Below are 24,510 nucleotides of genomic sequence, written 5' to 3' on the forward strand. Positions count from 1 at the left end.
GCGCTCAACGAAACCAGCATAGTGATTGACCAAATTAACAGGGAAGCATTGTAGGACTCTTATTGACATTCTCTTCATGGCTCTTTGCTCTCTTCCTGGCATGCAACATCGCAACCCTTTTCTTCCAAGTGCAACAAATTTTTCCCATAGTAGAAGCCAAACCTGAAGGCTTGGAGCAACGAAGCTGAGCAGAGTCCTTCGGCGACACTTTACCCATTCTCTCGTTCCTCCCTTGCCGCTTCCGTCGTCGGTAAACACTGACCTTCTCTTTGTTTTATGGGCGCAACCTGAAGGCAGAGGTTACCATCCCCGTTTCGACGAACCAAACCACAGGGACCGATGTACTTGCGGCTCTGTCCCTTGCCGGAGTTGCCGCTAGTTAGGGGGCTAGTCGGCGCCAACCAAACGAAGGATCTCCAATCGCATAACCATGGCAAGAAGAACCTGGAAGATAGAGGGAAAGAAAGAAATTGAGCGGCTAGGGTTTTTGTTCTGCTTTATTCAGACGTGTTTGGGGTAAGTTAAAAAGACAGAGTTTTAAAATATGAATTTATGATTATACGGGATGCGAAATTTGGGAAAAGTAAATAGAAGTTTATGTTTCAAGAAAAAAAAAACTGCCTAAAATTTATTATAAGTAAATAAATAATAAATGTTAGTTACGATTTCTTTATAATTGTCAGAAAAATTTAAAAATAAAATAAAATAAATATTAAACTGAAGTTTTCTAGATTTTTCATCTAAAACTACTCAAAATTATATGGGGTTTTAAAACCGCAGAAAAAGAACCGCTTCTATAATATATTATTCTTGTAGTGATTTAACTCTTATAACTTCTTTGTTTAATTATTTCTTTCTTTAAAAATATTCAATTTCTAACAAATAAAATCATACCACTTGGTAATAAATAATATTACAATTAAAAATAAATTCATTTTACTAAAATAAAATTTTTGTACAATATTAAAATTAATTTTAATAATTAATGTTAATTTTTTATTTTTATAAATACTTCTAGAATTAAATATAACATTGACAATTATTATTTTATATTACTTTAATAACTAGGAACATTTTGATAATATTCAATTTCTATCAATTAAACACTTTTTTATTTGTCACATTAATCAAATCGTATACTAATTATCATAAACTTTACCTCCAAATCCACTCTCATTTACCTCAAAATCTAATCAAATAAACAACAATTAATTCATTCTCAAATCCATTAAATCCATTTAAGGACTCTTCCGGAATTCCTCTCCTCCGAGTGAATATGGATAGCTTCGAGTAAGACTCATTAGTATTACTAGATAAAAGGGCTTTTAATAATCAAAGGGCGGAATTTCCTTTTTCTAAAATTTAACAAGGGCCATGAGAACCGAATAAACAAAAACTTTTGAGAATCATTTGTCATTTTTAATATTAAGGTTTAATCATCTTGGACATCCCTATTTCTGTAGGATTTTCTCAAATAGGTTCTCGTATTGTAAATGCTCTCGATTAGGTCCCTTATTGTGAAAAATTAAATCAATTTAGACCTCGCCGTTAGTTCCATACTAACACCGTTAAAGGAGGTGACACGTGTGAGTTCGTGGTGTTTTTGAATTTTTTAATTATTTTTAGTTTTTTTTAAAAAATAAAATTAAAAAAATGCCACTTGTCAAACTGATATTGTGCCACGTAGCAATGACAGTGTGACATGGCACTGACAGTGTCACGTGTCATTGTCAGGCCATGTGTCATTATATTAGTCTCAATTTGGTCCCTGTATTTTTATAGTGCTCAATTTGATCCCTGTATTTTTATTTTGTCTCAATTTAGTCTTAACTTTAAAAATTAAACAATTTTGTCCCTCCTCAAATTCAAGCAAAATTTAAATTGTATATAAATCTTAACAAATATTTTTATTAAAATTGATATTTTTGTTAAATATTTTTAACAAGATTAAGTTTAACTATGTTTATATTTACTTAATCATATAAATGTTAATTATGTTATTTAAATATACCTATAAGGGGTTTAAAAAAAGAGTGACATAACATGTTGGTGTGAATTTTTGTAGTGAAAGTTTCCATAGAAAATCATGAAAGAAGAAACCACCTTTAATTACTGTTTTCACCAAAACTTTCTCCAATTTTTTATTTAAAAAAAAGTGAAATTTCACATTAATAATTTGTTCAATGAGCTAATTCCTTTGGAAATTTATATAAAAGTATCAATTTTAATAAAAATATTAGTTAAAATTTATATACAATTTAAATTTTGTTTGAATTTGAGGAGGGACAAAATTGCTTAATTTTTAAAATTAAGACTAAATTGAGACAAAATAAAAATACAGGGATCAAATTGAGACTAATGCAATGACACGTGGCCTGACAATGACACGTGGCACTGTCAGTGCCATGTCACACTGTCATTGCCACGTGGCACAATATCAGTTTGACATGTGGCATTTTTTAAATTTTTTTTAAAAAAAATTAAAAATAAATAAAAAATAATTAAAAATTCAAAAAAACCACGAACTGACACGTGTCACCTCCTTTAACGGTGTTAATACGAAACTAACAGCGATGTCTAAATTGATTCAATTTTTCACAATAAGGAACCTAATCGAGAGCATTTACAATACGAGGACCTATTTGAGAAAATCCTACAGAAATAGGAATGTCCAAGAAGATTAAACCTAATATTAAATATACAGTTGACAACTCACTTTTAAAATATTATTTTAATTATTAAAAATGTTAATTTTTATATTTGTAAAAAAAGGAAAAGATTAAAAAGTTAAATAGTGATATAAAATATAAGTAAAAAAATATAAAAATAATAGTACCATTTATTGATCCCGCAAGGTTTGGCATTTCCTCTCCTCATCATATCCACTTGTGCTGCTTAGCCAAATGGTTCTTCCGTTGCTGCTGTGAGTGAGACCGTCAACCATGTCCACGATGCTCTCTCTATCAGCTTCGTATTGCTCTTCTTCTACTTCTCGTCTCTTCTGTCCCTTCTCTTCTCGCCTCTTCGGTCCCTTCTCTTCTCGCAACTCTCTTGTCTTCTTCCCTCATGGTCGGCGCATTCCTCTCTCTCGCACTCCCCGTAACCTTTCAGGTTCTCTTCACCTAATTCTTCCTCCTCTTTCCAACTGCATTATCTCTTCGGTTGTTACTTCTATATAACTCTATCTTTTATTGCATTACAACGAAGTAGGATTGGTTTAACGTAAAAGTGAAATTCGTTCCTTTGTTGTGTTTCAGCTGTTGCGCCAGAACAAGAAAATGGTGTCTTTAAATCTCCGGAGATTGCCAAGTCCTTCGACTTTGCTTCGGAAGAACGCATATACAATTGGTAGTATGCTTTTGAAATCAGTGATATGCTGTTTTGGCGAAATAAAAAAGTTATTTGGATGTTATTTCTGCCGCGGAAGAACTTTGCGAGATATAAGTTTGTGCTTTAAAATTGTTTAGTTTTTATCCCTTGATGTTTTGTATTAATACAAAATTTGGTTCTGGCGGTTTTGGTGCATTTTTGAGTCTTAGTGATTTCATTCTTGGTTTGCCTTGTTTTCTGTTGGCTTTTAAGTTGTAAGGGTTCAAAGTTTGAAGAGTATACGTTTTTCTAGTTATTTGGCATGTGGTTGAATCTCAAAGTGCACTACAACTTCTCGTATTTTTGAATGTTTTTGTTTTGAGCTATGTTTTTGATTTGATTATTGGATGCTAGGTGGGAGTCTCAAGGGTATTTTAGGCCGAACTTTGACAGGGGAAGTGATCCTTTTGTGATACCGATGCCGCCACCTAATGTTACTGGTTCTCTGCACATGGGCCATGCCATGTTTGTGACACTTGAGGTTTTAATTTTTCATTTGATTTATAGTCCATGCATGTTATTTATATAGACTATGACAAACAGTAATGCAATTAAGCGTATTTTCTGTATTTTGGTTCTTAAGGTTTCATCTTTTTTCTATGATGTAATACGGTAATTATAACAATGAATTTCCGATTCAACTCATTCAACATTTTTAAGCCATATATTTTTTTGGTTGGTTGCTTTGTTATTTGTGTGTTTAGGGTGTTTAATATCAAATAGGAAAAAAAAAAAAGAAACAATGTTATTTCTTCCCATTTTATGTCTCTCTTGTCTCGAATTGTTAAGTGAGACTGAGTTGTGGGTGATCTGTAAACATTTTACATTTTATGTGTGTAATACATGTATGTTTTTCTTATCATGCTTATCCATATATCCATGCAGGATATTATGATTAGGTACAACCGCATGAAGGGAAAGCCAACGCTTTGGCTTCCAGGGACTGATCATGCTGGAATTGCAACTCAGGTTTGTTAATTGTTGTGCTGGTTTTTGTTATTGATTTTACTTCTCTCTTTGTTTGTTTGTCCCTCTATCTATCTATCTATATAGCAGTAGCTCATAAGATGTAAGACATGTTTTTTCTTTCTAGGCTTGACTCTGACCATTATTTTCGATAGATTTTGAAGATGTTTTAGGGAGTTTGCTGAAGATAGTCAGTTTTCCATATAGTTTGGATGTGTTCTAGTGAATTTGCTTTAGGGCTTTGACAGGAAGTTTTTAGTGATGACTTGTTGTGGTTGTGAATTAGTTGTAAATTGTATATACTGGGTGTTTAAATGAAAATAATGGGCCCCTTCTTAAATTTTACAACTTTTAGTAGGAAAAGGGAAGAAAAGCTTTTGTAGGAAGAGAGTTGAAAAGATAAAAAAACTACTGTTATCAATCAAATGAATTCACATATTTACAGAACAGTTAGAGAAGACACTTGGGGATGATGTCACAGTGACAGCTGTGTAACTACGTGAACAGAAAAGTAACTAATTGAAAATTTTTCAGGTGACAACTGTGTGACTAACTGAACTACAACCCACAAGAGTCAGTAAGGGTGCTGCTCTTTTATACAATTATTAAGGAAAATTAATTCTGTTCTGTTTATTATGAGATAAAATTTTAATGAGCCTTCTAATGGATGTACATGACTATGATAGTTTGATAAGTTCTCTAGTATATCTGCTTGGGTTTATTTTTTTATTGGATTCCTCTTCCTTATCTTATGCTCTTATTATCAACGATTTTATTGAAGAAAAGAGACCTAGAAAATGTGCAATGTTGACACTGATTTATTTTTGCTATTGTTGGATTTTGTGAGTTGTGGCCAGATTTATTGTAGGATATCTTTGTCTATATGAATTTCTTCTTCAGCTCTTTTTTTTTTTTAATTTTTAAATGCCTTCTATTCTTTCTAAGGTCCACCTTGACCATTATGTCATTCAATTGTTTTGCAGTCTCTTACTACACAGTTTTATATTGCAGTCTCTAACTACACAATTTTATATTGCCAGATAGAATTTTATACCCCGTTCTTGTTTTTCTTATGTCATTCAGTTGAATATCTTAGTTTCCCACTAAATTTTGTTTTCTTTCTCCCAGTTGGTTGTTGAAAGAATGCTTGCTTCCGAAGGAATAAAGAGGACTGAAATGAATAGAGATGAATTCACAAAAAGGGTTTGGCAGTGGAAAGAGAAGTATATCTTCATACCCTTGCTTGCTTTTCTTCCATCTGCATTTTTTGCTTTTGTGGAATGAATTGCCCATATCAAAGAAGGGAGCAAATCTCATCATTTCCTATCACAATATATTAGAATTTGGAAAATTGGAAAAACCTTTGATGTATGAACTATGTAAAAGGATAAATGTCAATAGATAAGAATCTGATCTAAAAAGAATCTTTTGATTATTGTTAAGAAGTGGACTTTAAGCCTAATTCAATCTTACAAAACCGGTTTGTAAGGTAAGGTTTGCATCCACATATATATTGTGAATTCGTCTTATCTATAGTCGATATGGAACTTTCAACACACCCCTTCATGCCGAGGTATATTATCTCAAGCGTGAGACTAAACATTAATGGGTGGTCCAATAGTGACCTAACAACGGATGGAAAAATAGACCCAATAAACATCAAATTTCGCTAGAATAGATACTAAACCATGGCTCTGATACCATGTTAAGAAGTGAACTTTAAGCCTAACTCAACCCCACAAAATCAGCTTGTAAGGTGAGGTTTGCACTTATATATATATATATATATATATATATATATATATATATATATATATATATATATATATATATATATTGTGAGTTGACTATATTTCTAGTCGATGTGAGACTTTAAACAATTACCATATCTCTATATTTAATGTCTAAAATATGATTTGCTCTAATATCCTAGTTCCCTTATGTAATAATATAGTCTTACGGGAAAGTGACGTGGATCACTAACTAGGATAATCATATCTCTTAATTTATTTGAATTTCTCTTGTTTATTTTTCCTATCTTAATAAGATCTAGATGTCAAAACCTTGATTGTAGACCCTTATTTTATTAAGAGAATCTTTAGATATGATTTTGTCAAACGATTGAGATGAGCTGACAGATTGTTGTGTTTGTTAGAGGCTGTTCTTAAACGTGTAGATAAGCTGGCAATTTGCTAGCCCTGTTGGAGGGAATATTCAGGGGGTTGGATGGCCACAAAAGGTAGGGGAGTAATAGGAAAAAAGGGACATTATTGTTAGTTCGTTAGAGCCTAAGGGTGGATAAAGATCTTTTGTCTGAGGAGACAGGACTTGGGTTATCTTTCAAATACTTGTATAATTTTTTCTGGTTTCTTAACCATGCCTCAAATAGTAGTTCAACAACTATTCCAATAAAAAATTATTATATGGTGCCACAAAGCTCCTCATTATTTATTTGAAGATACAGGGGAGGGCCATTGTATGCAACCTTGCCCTTCACATGCTAAGGTGATGTTTCCGAACTCAAACCCATGACCAACTATATTTGAATTGAAGCGTTTTAAGCAAGTGTTCTGTTGTACATAAGGGACTATTAGGATAAATATCCTAATATTTCTTTAGTAATTTGGAAAAATATCCCTAGAATATACACTACTGCTTGTATATGTTGATGACATGATTATTGCAGGAGATGATTAAATAGAGAAGTTGACTTTAAAGGAAAAATTGGCTTCTCAACATGAGATGAATGGCCTGAAAAAGCTTAAGTATTTTCTTTGAATAGATGTTTTTTTATTCGAAAAGGGGGATTTTCATCTCCCAAAGAAGATATCTACAATCTCTTCAAAGAAATGGGTAAGATGGGAAGTTGAACCTTAGGATTGAACAAAATCGTATATTTGGAAGTGAAGAGAGTTCTCTGGTAGAAAAACCCTAATATTAGAGGTTGGTTGGAAAACTTATTTATTTATCACAAATGAGACTAGACATTGCTTATGCAGTTAGTGTGATAAGCTAGTTTATGCATGATCCGAGAGAAAGACATATGCATGCATTGACAACATTCTTCATTACTTGAAGTCAAGCCCATATAAGGGCTACTAAAGGAGGAAAAAAAGGAAACTTTGGCCTTGAAGATATATACTAATGTAGACTATGCATGTTTCGTTATTGACATAAAATCTATCTCTGGGTGTGGTGTATTCTTAGGAGAAACTGTGGTGTATTCCTAGGAGAAACTGTGGTGTGACTAAGAGAAGTCAAAAGTAGGATGCGGTTTGTAGTTCAAAAGCTTGAGGTGTGTATATGCAATTGTAATGTGATAACAAGTCCACCATAAACCTTGCTCATAATCCATTACATTATAAGACCAAAGATATGGAAATTGACAGACACTTATTCAAAGATAATCTTGGGAGAGGCCAGATGGTTACAAACCATGTCCTTATAAGACTTCAATTAGTTGACATCTGCACTAAGCGACTTCCTCTAGGAAAATTCCAATATTTTTTAGGCAAGTTGGGGATGATTGATATTTATTTATCAACTTGAGGGGGTGTATTGTAAATAGTGGACTATTAGGATAAAATTATCCTAATGCCTCTAGAAATTAGGAAAAATATCCCTAGAATATACACACTCATTTCAACATGTTTTATTTTCCTTTTTAAGGGAGGATGATTGTTACAAATAGAGGAGATTGGTTGGGAATCTAATTATCTTGTTTCTAATTAATAAAATATTTCTTTTCTCCCTCTCATTATTTAAGTTATTATTAAATTTTAATTACAATATATGATGGGGATATCCTTGAATCATAGGGATGTCGTTGTCTAGGAGCTATTATTATACTTCCTAAAATGGCTTTCTAGCCTTGTATGTATAGATTGTATTCTCAGCATAATAAGATGAATCATTCTACCCTAAATTATAACATGGTATCAAAGCTCTCGAATTCTGGGTGCTGCCTCGGGCTATGCACATCAAAACCGTAGACGACAACCTTCATTGCTGCCACCTTCCCTTTTAGGACAACCTTCATTTCTATCGCACACCAAACCATAGCTGCTAGCCTTCATTGCTGTCAATCATTTTTTTTTTGGGTCGCCTTCATTCACTGCCCTAGGGTCGTTGTACTTAGTGGACACGGCATACCAAATTCTTGAAGTGGTGAATATTGCGTCACAACACACTTAGGAATAACTATAGAACCTCAACACGACCTACCGATTGAATGAGAAGAATTATTTGAACTGGGCCCAACTTGTTTGTAGAACTTTGGAAAAGAAGGGAATACCCAATATGGAGAAGAAAGCTGAAGGAATGTGGTGTACCTTCTGTAACAAGCCTCACCACACTCATAATAAATGTTGGAAGCTGCACGGAAAGCCACCTAGTAGAAATTGGGGATCCCATAATTGTGACAAGGAGTGGGGAAAAAAAGGAGACAACTGTAGAAAGGGAGGACAAGCACACATAGGTGTTGCAACTGATGAAGAAAACAGAGGAGGAGTGATTCAACTTAACCAGGATGAAGTAGAACATATGAGATCATTCCTCAAAAAGATGGATAAGTCACCAGATAGTTGTTCTCTGGAAAATTCAAGTACGTTTGATGAGTTTTGTTCATTTGAACTTAATGCCTTTTATAAAAACCATAACCCATATTGGATACTAGATTTTGGGGCGACCGACCACGTGACACCCCTACCTAAACATTTCTCAACTTACACCCCTTGCCCTAGCAACAAGAAAATAACCATAGCTGATGGCTCTCTAATGATTGTAGCAAGTCAAGGAGAAGTCCAAATAAGCCCATCCATAACCCTTAAAAATTCTTTCATATTCCTAAATTGTCTGTCAATTTGATTTCCATAAAAAAACTCATATGAGATCTCTCGTATTATGGGTGGAACTTACAACAATTTGATTTTAAAAAGGCCTTCCTCCATTCCATGGAGAAATTGAAGAGGAGATTTACATGGAATTGCCCCAGATATGGTGGAATTCCTCCACTCTAAGTCAAGGGGAGTGACAATATTACTGGTTTATATGGATGATATTATAGTGACAAGTGATGATTAGGAGGAGCAAGAACTGTTAGGCCAACATTTGGCCAAGAATTTAATTAAGACCTTTTGAAAATTTTAAATATTTTCTGGGAATTGAATTGGCCAATTCTAAAAAGGGAATATTCATCTCTCAATAGAAATACATACTGATTTGTTGAAAGAAATTGGTAAGACAACATGCACGCCTGTAAATACACCAATCGATCCAAACCTGAAATTGGGAAATGCAGAAAAAGGTACTACTGTTGACAAGGAAATGTATCAAAGACTAGTTGGCAGATATATTTATCTCACACTAGACTTGATGTTGCATTTGCTATGAGTCTAGTTAGCCAGTTCATGCACCAACCAAAGGAGGTTCACTTACAAGCTGCACTAAGAATTGTACAATATTTAACAGGCACCCCAGGCAGGGGAATTTTGTTTGAATGAAATGGGAATATAAGTCAGGAAGCATATAAAAATGCAGACTAAGCAATTGTGAATAGAAGATCAACTACAAGACATCACACTGGAGGGAATCTTGTGACTTGGAAGAGTAAAAAACAAATTGTGTTAGCCAGATCCAGTGCTGAAGCAGAGTTCAGGACAATGGGACACAGGATATGTGAACTACCCTGGTTCAAGATCATCTTGGATAACTTAAGAATAAAATTGGTTGAATTGATGAGACTTTATTGTGATAACAAATCTGTATTAACATAGCTCATAATCCAGTTTAGCATGATGGAACCAAACATATTGAGATTAACATCGAAGAAAAGTTAAACAGACACTCGTTATGTCTCTTCACAGGACAACGTCGTAGATATTGTAATGAAACTGAACAACAATTTTGAGAGTATTGTTTCCATGCAGGGAATGGAAAATACCTATTAACCTGCTTGAGGCGGAGTGTTAGAATTTTTATTAGCTGTATTATTTCTGTCAGGATTTGTGTTTTATTGTTTCCTTATTTAACAGATTATAATTACAGTATATGATGGGAATATCCTTGCATCATAGGGATTTGGTTGTCTAGGAGCTATTATTATGCTTACTAAAATAGCTTTCTAGCCTTGTATATATAAATTGTATTCTCAGCTTAATAATATGAATCATTCTATCTTAAATTATAACATGTAGAAATAGATATTGCCCTTGATTAACTTATTATTAGTAAAATATTGTTATGATATATTTTTATTCTCTCTCTCCATCCTTCTCAATCTCATAATATTTTCTTACTTCATTCAGATATGGTGGAACTATCACAAACCAGATCAAGAGACTTGGTGCTTCTTGTGATTGGTCTAGGGAGCACTTTACACTTGATGAACAGCTAAGTCGTAAGACAGTTTTCTACTTGTTAAAACTCTTGCTAAGAAAAGTCTATAAGCACATTTTAGAAAACTTATGGATCTAACATACAAATATGGATGGTTGGTCCTAATTTAAATTTTGATAACTGCTTTTATTTAGTGCTATTCTTATTATTTTTCTGAGTCTTATTAAATTTATCTGATTTTTATCATTGATGTAGAGCCAACTTTGTTGAATAGTTAGCATTTGTTTCTTCATGCCATAATATATACTGATACCTCACCTTATAATTTGTGCAGATGCTGTAGTTGAGGCATTTGTTAGACTACATGAAAAAGGTTTGATTTATCAAGGTATAAAATGAAGTTACAACATAGTATATATTTCATTTACACTTTTTGTTTTGGTGTTTGTTTGATTTAGCTTAGTTTTAAGAAATAGTTGTATGTGTTGGTGTGAGTTTGATAGAGTAATGTCATTTATTAATAAACTCTTTATTCTAAGGATGAACGGTGAGGGTCGTCAATATCATGTAGCACGATCTAGCCCTTTCCTATTTACTTGCCTTCCTTCCTTTTCATTGTATTAGGAGTCCTTTCCGATGTACCTGTCAATCATCAGTGTTTATAGAACCTGTTAGATGTTAAGATGTGTGTTTCTGTTATTTGGGCTTAGTCTATTCTGTATTAAGGGCATTGGCCCATATCTTACAATATAAATAAACTACCCTATGTGTATGCTAAACACACAAGGGATATTTTCTCCCAATCTTCTCTATTTCTCATATGGTATCTAGAGCACAAGAATAGTTCCAATCAACTCCACGGTCTCCGGCACTCATCACTGCCGCTGTCGTTGCAGTCGCCGCCGCTACCGTTGCCTCCACCGTCGCCGCCGCCGCCGCCAGGGTTCCAGAATCGACCGGCGACCACACCATCGGAATCGTCTCGGCCGGGCGACCACCGTGGTACGAAGATCGCGGCGAACGGACCACCCACGCGCCTCCACGCGCCACCGCAAGAGTCACCGCTGCCGCCGTGCGTGCCGACGCGTCGCCGGAGCTTTCCGCCGCCGATCAGCACCGCCGTGATCGCCTCCTTGCCCTCTTTCTGGATCTGTGGTCGTTGCGTCAATCGGAGCACTTTGAATTCTTAGGATTTCCACGGCCACAAAAGGGCTATAAGTGTTTTTCCCCTTCCCTCAATCGTCATTTTATCTCTGCTGATGTCACTTTTGATGAATCTTCTTTTTACTTTACACATCTATCTTCTAGTTCTGTACCTCTCCCTGTTACTGTTGATATTCCTCTTATCTGTGATCCTCCTGGTGATGCTAATCCCATTTTGTCTCCTCCTTCTTTAGACTCTCATTCACCACAGGATCGTCCTTCACCACCACCCCTTCAGGTTTATAGTCGCCGCAATTGTCTCCCTCATGACTCACTTCCAGTGCCGCCTCGTGTGTCTCCTCCGGCTTCAGCAAATGAGTCTGACTTGCCTATTGCCCTCCGTAAAGGTATACGCTCTACCCGTAACCCTTCCTCCCATTATACTGTTCTTAGTTACCACAAATTATCTCCATCTTTTTACACTTGTCTCTCATCCATTTCTTCTGTGTCCATTCCTAAATCTGTGGGTGATGCCTTAACTCATCCTGGCTGACGTCAAGCTATGCTGGATGAATTAAGTGCTTTACAGAAAAGTGGAACTTGGGAGCTTGTCCAATTACCATCTGGAAAGTCTGTTGTTGGTTGCAGGTGGGTGTATGCTATCAAGGTTGGTTCTGATGGCACAATTGATCGTCTGAAAGCTCGACTGATTGCCAAAGGCTACACAGAGATTTTTGGTTTGGATTACGGTGATACTTTTTCTCCAGTGGCAAAAATGACCTCTATTCGCCTATTCATTGCCATGGCCGCTCTTCGATAATGGCCTCTTTACCAACTTGATGTCAAAAATGCTTTCCTAAATGGTGATTTGCATGAAGAAATTTATATGGAGCAACCGCCTGGCTTTGTTGCTCGGGGGAGTCATCTGGATTGGTATGTCGTCTTCGCAAATCCTTATATGGCCTAAAACAGTCTCCTCGGGCTTGGTTTGGTAAATTCAGCTGTGTTGTTCAACAATTTGGTATGTCTCGCAGTGAAGCGGATCATTCAGTGTTCTATCGCCACTCAAGTGCTGGATGTATCTACTTAATTGTATATGTCGATGATATTGTTCTCACAGGAAGCGACTTTCTTGGCATCTCTCAGATGAAACAACACCTTTGTCATCATTTTCAAACCAAAGATCTTGGCAAACTCCGGTATTTTTTGGGTATTGAAGTAGCACAATCCAATGATGGTATTGTCATATCTCAGAGGAAGTATGCGTTAGACATCTTGGAGGAAACATGGTTAATGAACTGTAAATCTGTCGAGACACCTATGGACCCTAACATCAAACTCCTACCAAATCAGGGGGAGCCTTTCTCAGATCCTGAGCGGTACAGAAGATTAGTTGGTAAATTAAACTATCTTACTGTTACACGTCCTGACAAACACCATAAAGACGCTGAGTGTCATTTGTGTATAACAACTTCGCTTGTGTCCATACTTCTGAACATGTTTCATAGGATCGAAACATTTGTTTCAGTGAGGAGTGAATGGTGGACTTTATAACAATGCATAACTGAGCATCAATTTTCATCCAGCGGGAAGTGTCATCCATGGGAGCAGTAGTCACATTTTGAGTAAGATGATCTAAGTACCCCCTGACTCTTCAACCAAAGTTTGATGTCAGACGCCCGTGTTGCATAATTTGTGCCATCTAACTTGTCAATGGACAAGTGTACATTCACGTAATTGGTATATATTGAGGGATCAGAAGCTGAGCCACCAATAGAGGTGTTTGTAGACTAGGAAGACGCCATGGAGAGGGAGAAACCCTTTCCTATTTACTTGCCTTCCTTCCTTTTCAATGTATATTAGGAGTCCTTTCCGATTTACCTGTCAATCTTCAGTGTTTATGGAACCCGATTAATCATGGAAGGTAACATTATTTTTTGTGAAAGTGAGAATGATATCAAGGAATTTATTGGATGATGGATATAATTGGTAGTGCATGGGCTACAAATGCTGATACTAATGGTGGCGCATGGCAACGACTACGAGAGTGGATAGCGACAACGAGCGTGTACATGGAAGCAAAAATAGAGCTCACAAGAACAGGAGCTTTGATACTAACTTTGAACTATGTAAGAAATGCAAATTTATGTTGTTGATAAACTTGTGATAAATAAAAAGGAGACAATATTCTCATGAGTACCTTAGTTGTGACCCTTACTTCTACTGCTATTCAATATAGTAGGACATGTTTGCCTAAAACCTTTGTCAAGAAGACTTTCAACAGAAGGAACTCTTCACTCACTCCATATTGAATTCTCCTGAGTTGGTCTCTAAGACAAACCATTGTCTCTAATACCACCTTAATAAGTGAGTTTCTATCTAACTCAACCTCACAAAACCTGCTTGTAAGGTGAGGTTTGTACTCAACTTATATATTATGATTTGGTCATATTTTCGGTTGATGTGAAATCTCCAACATTTCCTCTTATGTTAAGGAATGAACTTTTCGAGTGTGAGATTAGATGTTTGTGGGTGGTCCAACATGAGTGCAATAATCTTGCCTGAGTTGGTCTTCAAGACAAATCATTGTCTTTGATACCACCTTAGTAATTGGGTTTCTATCTAACTCAACCTCACAAAACCTATTTATAAAGTGAGGTTTGTACCAAACTTATATATTATGATTTGGTCATATTTTGGTTGATGTGGAATCTCCAACATATGCTCTCACGTTAAGGAATGAAACTTTTTGAGTGTGAGATCAAATATTTGTGGGTGGTTCAACATGAGCGCAATAATAGGTGACACAATAGCTCTAACGAACATGACTAGAATAGGTTCTAAATGGCTCCCAACTTTAGTCATGGAACAAAATAAATAATTATTTTATTCATAACAATTGCACCAAATACATTCTCATGATCTCTATTTATTGTTGTTGGGAAGGTTCATTATACACATATCTCCACACTGGTAAGATATTGTCCGCTTTGGGCCAAGACCTCACGGATTTATTTTTTGTATCACTCCAAAAGGCCTCTTACCAATTGAGGTATCTTATGTGTATATAAACTCATGTTCATCTCTTATTTTATCCGATGTGAGACTTTGTTTGTACCCAACACCCTCCCTCAAACAAAGGATTATGGTTCTCCTTCCTCCCCTACTGCGGAAGTCTTTTGTTATCCTCGAGTACACCATGGTCAACATTGAGCATCTCTTGCTCTCCACCTCTCATGAGTCATCTGGCTATCTGCCACTAGCCACTTTGTCAGGCTTCACCTGATCATGGAGGGACGTAGTTGTCTGAGCCCGATCACCAGACCCGAACCAGGCTCTGATACCACTGTTGGGAAGGTTCAATATACACACATATCTCCACACTGGTAAGATATTGTCCGCTTTGGGCCAAACCCTCACGGATTTGGTTTTGGTACCATTCCAAAAGGTCTCTTACCAATTGAGGTATCTTATGTGTATATAAACCCATGTCCATCTCTTATTTTATCCGATGATGGATTTTGTTTGTACCCAACATTTTTTTTTTGCAGTCTGTTTCTCCAGACAGTTACGGTTAATCTATATATAAAAAAGGTACATTGGGGTGAACTCAATCGTTGTGTTTTGATAAAACTTTAAAAAATGAGATGTTGGGCAAAGGTTTTGGTCCTCAAATGACCAAGATAGGACATAAGTATAACTAAAACCAACAAGGAACCACAAACTTACAAACTTCAACTTTTGCTCCCGGCCACTATAAATTTAACTTGATTGCCATGGATTTTCTCCATAATAAAAGGCAGTTCCAACCATGAGCGCTACTATAGCACCTTGAACAACCACACGAGCCCTCATTAACTTCTGACCTAATTGAGAATTTACCTTGTCTAAAACTGATTAAGCCAGTTGTGAGAACACCAGCAGTGGAAAATAAGACTGATTTATTATTCTCAATCATGAAAAATACATTCTGATATTCTCTATTTGTAATAATCTAATTCTCCTAAAGAGGGAAATAGGGAAACTAAGAAAGTAAAATAAAATAAAATAAAAGATTATATATCTATTTCCTCTAATTAGGAAGATTCTAAAGATATTATCTCAAATTACAACATTCCCCCTTAAGCTGGATCATACAAGATTGTATGAACCAAGCTTGGAATAGACAAACCCAATCAAAGATAATGTCAATACACCAAATTGCACACAATGGACAAAAGCGAACTAGCACAATGAAACTTCAACTTGGACAACAATGGACGAGGGCGAACTAGCACCATGAAACTTGAACTTGGACAACAATTGACGAGGGCAAACTAGCACTATGAAACTTCAACTTGGACAACAATGGACGAGAGAGATTTCCATCAAAAATGGATGATGACTTGCAGCAACAAACAACAACAAACTACAAAAACAAATGAAGGGCCTCTAGTGGCGAACAACAACAAAACTTCAAGAACATGATTTCCATGAGTAACATATGGGAGGGCTTCAAAGGCTAACAACCACAAACCTGTAGGGACTTAACTACCCTAAACAACAACAAACCTTCTGGGACTTAACTGTCCTTAATAGCAACAAGCCTTCAGGAAACAACTGTCCTGCAGAGGCTAACAACAACAAACATGTAGGGACTACACTACCCTGTAGCGGATGGAACTTTCTCCTCCTCACGACTGAACAATAGAACATGTAGGTGGAAGATCTGGTGAGAACCGATCCATACGAGGGACAAATCTGAATCCCATAACTCCGAAAGAGTCAATTCAGCGGGCGGTCTCAAAGAACAACTCTCAGTGAGCTGTTATAACAAAGCATTGGCAGAAATCAAAAACACCAAAGATTGGGACTTATGATGGCATCAAAAGGCCAAAGACAGGTTGGAGGTCCAAAGTTCTCTACTGGACTACTCCTAAATGGTGATACTTAACACTGTATCACAAGAAGTACGGGCTAAACTCTAGCCCAAGAAGAAAGTTCTTTCCAAGGGCTGAAAAATATATCCCCTCATGGCAAATAGTGGAAACTACGGCTAGTGCACTTCACGAGGCACTCTTAATCTTGACCAAAGAAAATGCGACAGCTTATTGAGGCAGCAACGACAAACTGCAGAGGTTACAACAACTGACTGCAACGATAGCGACATTAAAGCACCCGCCAACAAGGCTGATGAATTGTTGACTGGAACATCACAACTACAACAATAAAGTCCCCTTCATGCCACAGGCCAACGGGGACATCACACTTGCAAGAGAGAATCACGGAATTGTAACCAGGTGGTGGAGACAGGCTTGGCCATAGGTGCCGGTGCATTCGGGGGCACAAGCGGCAGAGACGTCGGCAAGAAGCACCAATCAGTGTTGCACAAGAAAGGGAAGAAAAGGCAAGAACAACACAGCACGACGCGAGGCAAAACCCATGGGTGGAGGTAGAGAGCCCTTCGTAATGGAGAAGAAAGAAGTGACGTAGTGGCGTCGAAAGCACACTAGGCATCGAAAGAGGTCTCCTTGGTCGTGAAACGCGAGGCGAACAATAGCTCACAAAGCGGAAGTCGCGGAAAGAAGACGAAGATGCTGTGAAGACAACGAAGATGGCAGCCATGGCTGCTATGGAGGGTCAGAACAGAGAGATGGAATTCCGGCTTCACGACCGGAATCAACGCGGTGTGATTCCGACACAGCGACGGCGGCGCGTCATGAAGACGCGTCCGAGATCTACCAGAGAGAAGAGGCGCGTGACGGCGCATGCAGACGAGACAGAGACGTCGACCACCAGGGTTAGGTCATGCTTGAAGAGACGATCCAGATCCGCTGGCTACCGGTCGAAACTGTGGCGGTGGCCGGCGACAATCAGACAGATTTGGCGCTCGTGGCGGCGCGTGAATGAGATGTAGCGCTCGGAACCGGCATGGTTGGCCGTCGCTTAAGTAGGTGGTCCATATCCGCTGGTCAACCGAGGAAAGTGTGACGGTGGCCGGCGGCGTACAGAGGACAATGGTGGTCGATGGCGGAGAGCAGCGGTGCACAGTGGAATAAACAGTGAAGGCAATGGCCTTTCATGGGTTCTTTGAAGAAGAGACTTTCGGTCTCTTTGATTCAACTGGGAGTCGATAAGAATGCCAAAAGGAGCCAAAATTGATTGGGCATCAACAGATCTAAAGCACCGGTTTCAACTACTGGTCCGAAAGGGAATGAGTTTGAATCCCATTCTGATCATACTCAAACAAACCCTGTATTTGGTAAGGCAGAACTTGACTAGGGCAATTGGAGCCCATTAAAAACACATGTTAAAGAAGAGACTTTGAGGGGGCCGCCGCCAGCCATGGCGGCCGGCCGCCGACAGACAGCAAAGACAACGAAAGCGAATCAGACGAGCTCTGATACCAAGTGGAAAATAAGACTGATTTATTATTCTCAATCATGAAAAATATCTGATACTCTCGATTTGTAATAATCTAATTCTCCTAAAAAGGGAAATAAGTAAACTAAGAAAGTAAAATAAAATAAAAGATTATATATCTATTTCCTCTAATTAGGAAGATTCTAAAGATATTATCTCAAATTACAACAATTATAATCAAAACCTTTGAGAAAGGAAATAAAAATATTGCTCAGATGAATAGGAAGAGTCTGAAGGTATTTTTTCCTAATTATTATGGAGATATTGATAATATTTTTTAACCTAATAATCTGCTATGTACAAGAGGGATTTCATAGGCATAAAGTATAATGTGCTCCTCTGGATATGGTAAAGAGGGTGCTGTAAATTATGCTAAAAGTATTCCAATACTTTTAGCATCCACTCCCTCAATGTTCAACTTCCTTTTTCTATTCTCAAAGAAACTTGACTTTACTCTTTTCTGGTAATGATGTTAACTCTGGTTTTTAAAGCGACTTCCAATTCGGTACCTGTTTAAAGTTAAATTTTGTATGCAGGTACAGGTTATATTAATACTTTACATGTTATCTAGAGGTGTATTATACAAATATCTGAAGTGTCTGTTTGCTTCAGGTTCATATATGGTAAACTGGTCCCCTACTCTACAAACTGCTGTTTCGGACTTGGTAAGTAACTTTTCATTTGGATTGTATGGTACTATTGTTAGTTACTACTTAATTGGTTTTTGAATGTTCAGATTGAACCTTTGCTTTTATGGTTAGGAAGTTGAATATTCAGAAGAGTCTGGATATCTGTATTATATCAAGTATCGCGTTGCCGGAAGGTACGTTGTGGATGCTTCAACAAATTATTCAATGTTTTATTATTATATATATATATATATATATATATATATATATATATATATATATATATATATATATATATGTGGATGTATGTATATGTTTTATAAAAGAAAGTTCATCTTTTCATAGGGTTTTTATTCAAATGTAATAGAGCTGGCAATAGCATGCTACTGTAGCGACTTGACACCTATGCACTGCTAGAATTTCAGACAGTTCACTGTCGCTGCTGTACAGCTTTTATGGTTTCCCAAATCCTGTGAAGGGCTTCAAATATTAACATTACAGGGGCATTTTTGGAGGTGATTTTAGGTAAAAAATGGGTTAGAGCTTGTGGAAAAGGCCTTCAAAGTTTTTCACTATCATGTTTTACTTGTTTCCTCTCTAACCTTGTGAGCCTTTGGTGACATTCTGGCCGGTCGATAGTTTTTTTTACTTCTTTGGTTCTAGTTCTTATTCTCATCTTTTTTCTCTTGCAATATTGTTGTCATTGCTCTCTTGTTCTGAAAAATCTAAATTTTTTGTGGTTCTCATTGTGCTGGGTTAATGAATTGCACTTTGGGAACTGTGAATTATTCTCAGTTCTTAATTCATTTGTTCAATTGGGCTTGGCGATAGTGAATTGCACTTTGCGAATGATGAATTGTTCTTGGTTTAATTTGTTCAAATTCAATTTCTGGAGTATATGTTATTTTGTCTTCGCCTTTGCAGTCCTTTCCAACAACGATTGTTGAGGAACTTATTTGAATTACCTTCACTTGAATAAATGAGATGAAAAAATAGTGTATATTTTTCTTACATTGTTACACTTTTACTGATGTATTTATAGGATAGAAAGAAGAGGCAAGGTATTTGCCTAAAACCCTAGGGTATATAGACCTTAAGGGAACCATTGAGAACAGTTTCCTATCAGCATTTATGTCGTTGTTTTATTTCTTCATTTTGCTTGAAGAATTCAAATTATTGGCACACAAAAATGTACCTTAACTATTACGTATATCTGCTTGTGTATGAAATGTTTATTGATCATCAGACCAGAACATATGAATTAGAAATATTTAATCTTCAATGCCTATTTCAGTGATGACAGAAAGCTGGTATCATCATCTTTCTGTTTTCTTTTAATTTCATACTCTGTGGATGCACCTTTCATTGATGGTTTAGAGATTACTCTTTTTGTAGGAGTGACTTCTTGACTGTGGCTACAACAAGACCAGAGACTTTATTTGGTGATGTGGCACTAGCAGTTCATCCAGAGGTAGATAGATAGATTTCTTGTCCTCGTAGGGTTCAGTCTAGTTAAACACGAGCAGTAAATTATGTTGTGTTCATTGGTGGAACAAAGTTGAACATTCATATTTCCTAGCCCTCAATAAGAAATAGATTTTTATAATGGAATTATTTTTAACCATCTTAGTTTGATAATTGTTCAGGAGAATGGATGCTCGAGAGAGTAAGCTCCCGGGAGATTTTTGTTGGATTTTAGGGACTGAGTTCATGTTGGGGGGGGGGGGGGGGGGGGGGGGGGGGGGGGGGGGGGGTGGGGGGGGGGGGGGGGGGGGGGGGGGGGGGGGGGGGGGGGGGGGGGGGGGGGGGGGGGGGGGGGGGGGGGGGGGGGGGGGGGGGGGGGGGGGGGGGGGGGGGGGGGGGGGTGGTTGATTTGGTTCTGAAATGAACTATTACCACCAGTTTTCGAAATAGAATAATAAATGATTATTGAATTGATTGATACACTAAATACATATCAACACTGAATGCATTTTATGTGATGCATGAACTTCATGCCGTTATTCTAATTGGATATATTAAATTCCAATTCTCCCATTTAATGAATGAATTAATTGAAATCATGGAATTTTAATTTTTTATATATTGAAAAAAGAAGTATATTCAATGGATTCACTTATAATCTAAATTTCTTCGTATAACTTGTATCAGAATGTAATATTTCTGATTTTGTCGTTGCTAATCCTAAAATCTTGTAGTTTGCACTAAACTGCAGGATGATCGATATTCCAAGTATATTGGTATGATGGCAATTGTACCTCAGACATTTGGTCGCCATGTTCCTATCATTGCTAACAAGGTATAGAAGTTGCAATTTGTTCAATCAAAGTAATTTTAAATTATTTTTTTAATGCGTGATTATTGTTTGTTCTAATACAACTAGTACAACCGCAAACTGATAATACCCAATGTTCTAATAGCTACTTCTTAATTCTAACTGGTATTTCTTTCAATAATATTTCCTTGTTAAAAATTTAATATTTCTTAATATGGCTTCTTTTGCCACAAATGATTTTGCAACCAACAATATTTCAGGGACTAAACTAACGTGAAATCCTGGTCATTATTAATCTATATTGAATGATATTATGTGTCCCAGCATGTTGATAAAGATTTTGGAACTGGAGTGCTGAAAATTAGCCCAGGACATGACCATGATGACTATTTGCTAGCTCGAAAGCTTGGTCTTCCGATACTTAATGTGATGAATAAGGATGGAACACTAAATGATGTTACTGGGTTGTACAGGTATTCCTAGAACTATTTTGTTAAAGTTATTGTTTATCATAAGTTGTTTTGACTAACATGAAAATCATATTTATAATACTAGTGGCCTTGATCGTTTTGATGGTCGGAAAAAACTATGGGCAGAGCTTGAGGAGACAGGATTAGCTGTGAAAAAGGAACCCCACACATTACGAGTTCCGAGATCTCAGCGTGGTGGAGAAGTTAGAAAGCATGCTCTTAGTTGATAACTTGCATTATGTTATCTCTTTGATTTGTTTATTGTTAAAGTTTTCTAACTGTGAACTTTTTTAATTGTTGAATTAGGTGATAGAGCCACTTGTTAGCAAGCAGTGGTTTGTGAGTATGGAGCCTCTCGCTGAGAAAGCACTTCAAGCAGTTGAGAAAAGAGAATTGACTATAATTCCTGAAAGATTTGAGAAGGTTCGCTCATTCATTGTTTTGGATGTTATACTATAGAAAAGAGGGATACATTGGGCTGAAATTATGTGTTTTTTTAGACAGTACGCGTGCTTTCTTTATATTGAGAAAACAAAAACAATATATTAAACAGAGGAGATTTGATATCCTCTAATAATAAGGACAAGATATGGAGTAAATAAAAATCTTCCTGTTGTAAATAGCAAATTATTAGGATAAAAAATACTCTCAATATCTTCATAGTAATTAGGAAACAATATCTTCATAATCTTGCTATTTATTTCAGCATATTTCCTTTCTTTAAAGGTTTTGGTTACTACGATAGAGACGACGAGAATATAATTGGTGTGATTGATATCAATAAAATAATTCTTTAGTTTTTAGGTTGGTATCATAGTCTATCTTAGTGAATTTTGTTGAGCCTATTGTACCACCTGCTATCGAGCTATTGTTAGATTACTCATGAATATTTAGTCTCACGCACAAAATATTCATGCGTTGGCATGAATTGGTGTGTTGGATATCCCACATCAACTAGAGATAAGTTCAATTTAGAATATAGAAGTGCGGGCAAATCTCACACCTTAGGTTGAAATTGTAAAATAATTCTCGAGGGCTTGAAAGATCCCTTTCACTCTCATTCTATATGTAAGAAAGTTCTGATACAAAATAGGGTAGTTCTGATACAATAATGATAAATAGGATAAATACTCTAACAATGATAAATAGGGTAAATACTCTAACAATGATAAATAGGGTAAATACTCTAACAATGATAAATAGGGTATATACTCTAACAATGATAAATAGGATAAATACTTTAACAATGATAAATAGGGTAAATACTAACAATGATAAATAGGGTAAATATTCTAACACCCCCTCAAGCTGGAGCATACAAATTGTATGTACCAAGCGTGGAATAGATAAACTTAATCTGACTTTGGTATTGAAATTCCTTGGTGTTCACCGACTGCCCTTGGAGACTTGTAAATAAATGACCATACAAAGCTAAACACACATCATGCAAAGGGATAACGAACAAAGATACAATGCTGAATAGAGGCACTTTTTTTTTAAATATTTCTTCCTTGGGAAGACTTTTCTCATCCCATCTTCACTTCCATTCACCAAGAAATCTATGACTCTTCAAAAATACCAACCAAATGACTACAAATCAGAAACCAACCACCGAAACCATTGGTGGTGTAGAGAGCCCTTCAAAAGAGGCACGAACAACAACAACACTTGCTTGCTAAGACTTATGGTTTTCGATATTAGAAGGCTATGTGAGACTGAGAGTAGCACGTGCGAGAGTTTGCAACATGAGTTCCCTCGTCGGAGAACAAAGAGGGAATGCGGCAAAGTGAAAACGCGAGGCAAAACCCATAAGGGTTGGTTCCTCTCCTCTCCGTGGCTGAGCTGGATCGTCGTCTGGTGAGAAAGGGAGAAGACAAAGATGCTATGGAGGGTCAGAACAGAGAGATGGACTGACGAGACGACTGGATGTGGTGTAGTGTGATTCCGACATCGAGAAGGCGGCGTGTGAAAAACACACACTCGAGCTCGGCCGAAGAAAGACAGCGCGTGTCGGCGCGAGGAGAGGAATCTGGTCCTGACTTCGATGGGGTTGAGTCGCGATCCTTGAGGTGCACCTTGTCTTCGTCAGAGAAAAGGACGACGACGACTGAGGTGAACATCAAACATTTGTGGCGCTCTTGGTGGCCCATGGATGAGAAGTATCCCACGACACCAGCGGGGTTGGTCGTCGCTCGAGTAGGCGATCCTGATCTGCCGGTCACCGGTCGAAACTGTGATGGTGGCTGGCGGCATATGGAGGCCAGTGGCGGAGAGCGGCGGTTCACAGCGAAAAAACAACGAACAAAACACTGGAAATATCTGATGTTATTAGGAGAGTAGGACTGCCCATTGAGCTATATCAAAAAAGATGAAATTTTTAGGCCGGCGGTGGCTAGCGCCGCCACCGGTGGCAACAAAGACAGAGTAGGAGGAGACTCAGACAACTTGCTCTAATACCAACTTGAGATTGAAATTGTAAAATAATTCCCGAGGGCTTAAAAGATCCCTTTCACTCTCATTCTATATATAAGAATGTTTTGATACAAAATATGGTAGTTCCGATACAATAATGATAAATAGGGTAAATACTCTAACAATGATAGGGTAAATACTCTAACAATGATAAATAGGGTAAATATTGTAATACTCACCTTACAAGCTGATTTATGATAATGATTTAAGCTTAAACTCATTCCCTAGTATAGTATCTGAGCTTCTAGACTAGAACAAGATGCCTTGTCTAGGTTTTTGCTTCTCGAAGTCACTAGACATTGTCCAAGAAACATGTAGTACCTAGATGTAGATTTTTTGTCAACAATTTAACTTGCATAATATGCATGACTATAGATCTTTAGGGTCAACGTGTCTCCTTTCCTAAAGAATAACCCTTTTCCTAGGGTTGACTTCAACTACTGAAGAA

The 24,510-nt window shown here is 37.0% G+C and overlaps 1 protein-coding gene across 2 annotated transcripts in view; it reads left to right on the forward strand.

The window, feature by feature from the left end:
• The first annotated feature begins 2,852 nt into the window (after nt 1-2,852).
• EMB2247 (protein EMBRYO DEFECTIVE 2247) overlaps nt 2,853-24,510 on the forward strand; it is a 44,933-nt gene continuing 23,275 nt past the window's right edge. Inside the window, exons 1-14 of one of the 2 annotated variants that reach the window (XM_088111233.1) lie at nt 2,853-3,111; nt 3,258-3,348; nt 3,724-3,850; nt 4,255-4,338; nt 5,464-5,558; nt 10,641-10,732; nt 11,006-11,059; nt 18,829-18,881; nt 18,978-19,039; nt 20,241-20,316; nt 21,061-21,144; nt 21,445-21,593; nt 21,676-21,793; nt 21,897-22,013. In XM_088111233.1, coding sequence (XP_087967359.1) covers nt 2,943-3,111; nt 3,258-3,348; nt 3,724-3,850; nt 4,255-4,338; nt 5,464-5,558; nt 10,641-10,732; nt 11,006-11,059; nt 18,829-18,881; nt 18,978-19,039; nt 20,241-20,316; nt 21,061-21,144; nt 21,445-21,593; nt 21,676-21,793; nt 21,897-22,013 — 1,371 coding nt within the window. In that variant the 5' untranslated portion in view covers nt 2,853-2,942. Of the gene's footprint in view, nt 3,112-3,257; nt 3,349-3,723; nt 3,851-4,254; nt 4,339-5,463; nt 5,559-10,640; nt 10,733-11,005; nt 11,060-18,828; nt 18,882-18,977; nt 19,040-20,240; nt 20,317-21,060; nt 21,145-21,444; nt 21,594-21,675; nt 21,794-21,896; nt 22,014-24,510 lie in introns of those variants that run through there. The other variant, XM_088111234.1, reaches the window with a different exon arrangement.

Source organism: Vigna umbellata, chromosome 4 (assembly GCF_029865625.1).
Source record: "Vigna umbellata cultivar VRB3 chromosome 4, Vumbellata_1.0, whole genome shotgun sequence".
Classification (NCBI taxonomy): Eukaryota; Viridiplantae; Streptophyta; class Magnoliopsida; order Fabales; family Fabaceae; genus Vigna; species Vigna umbellata.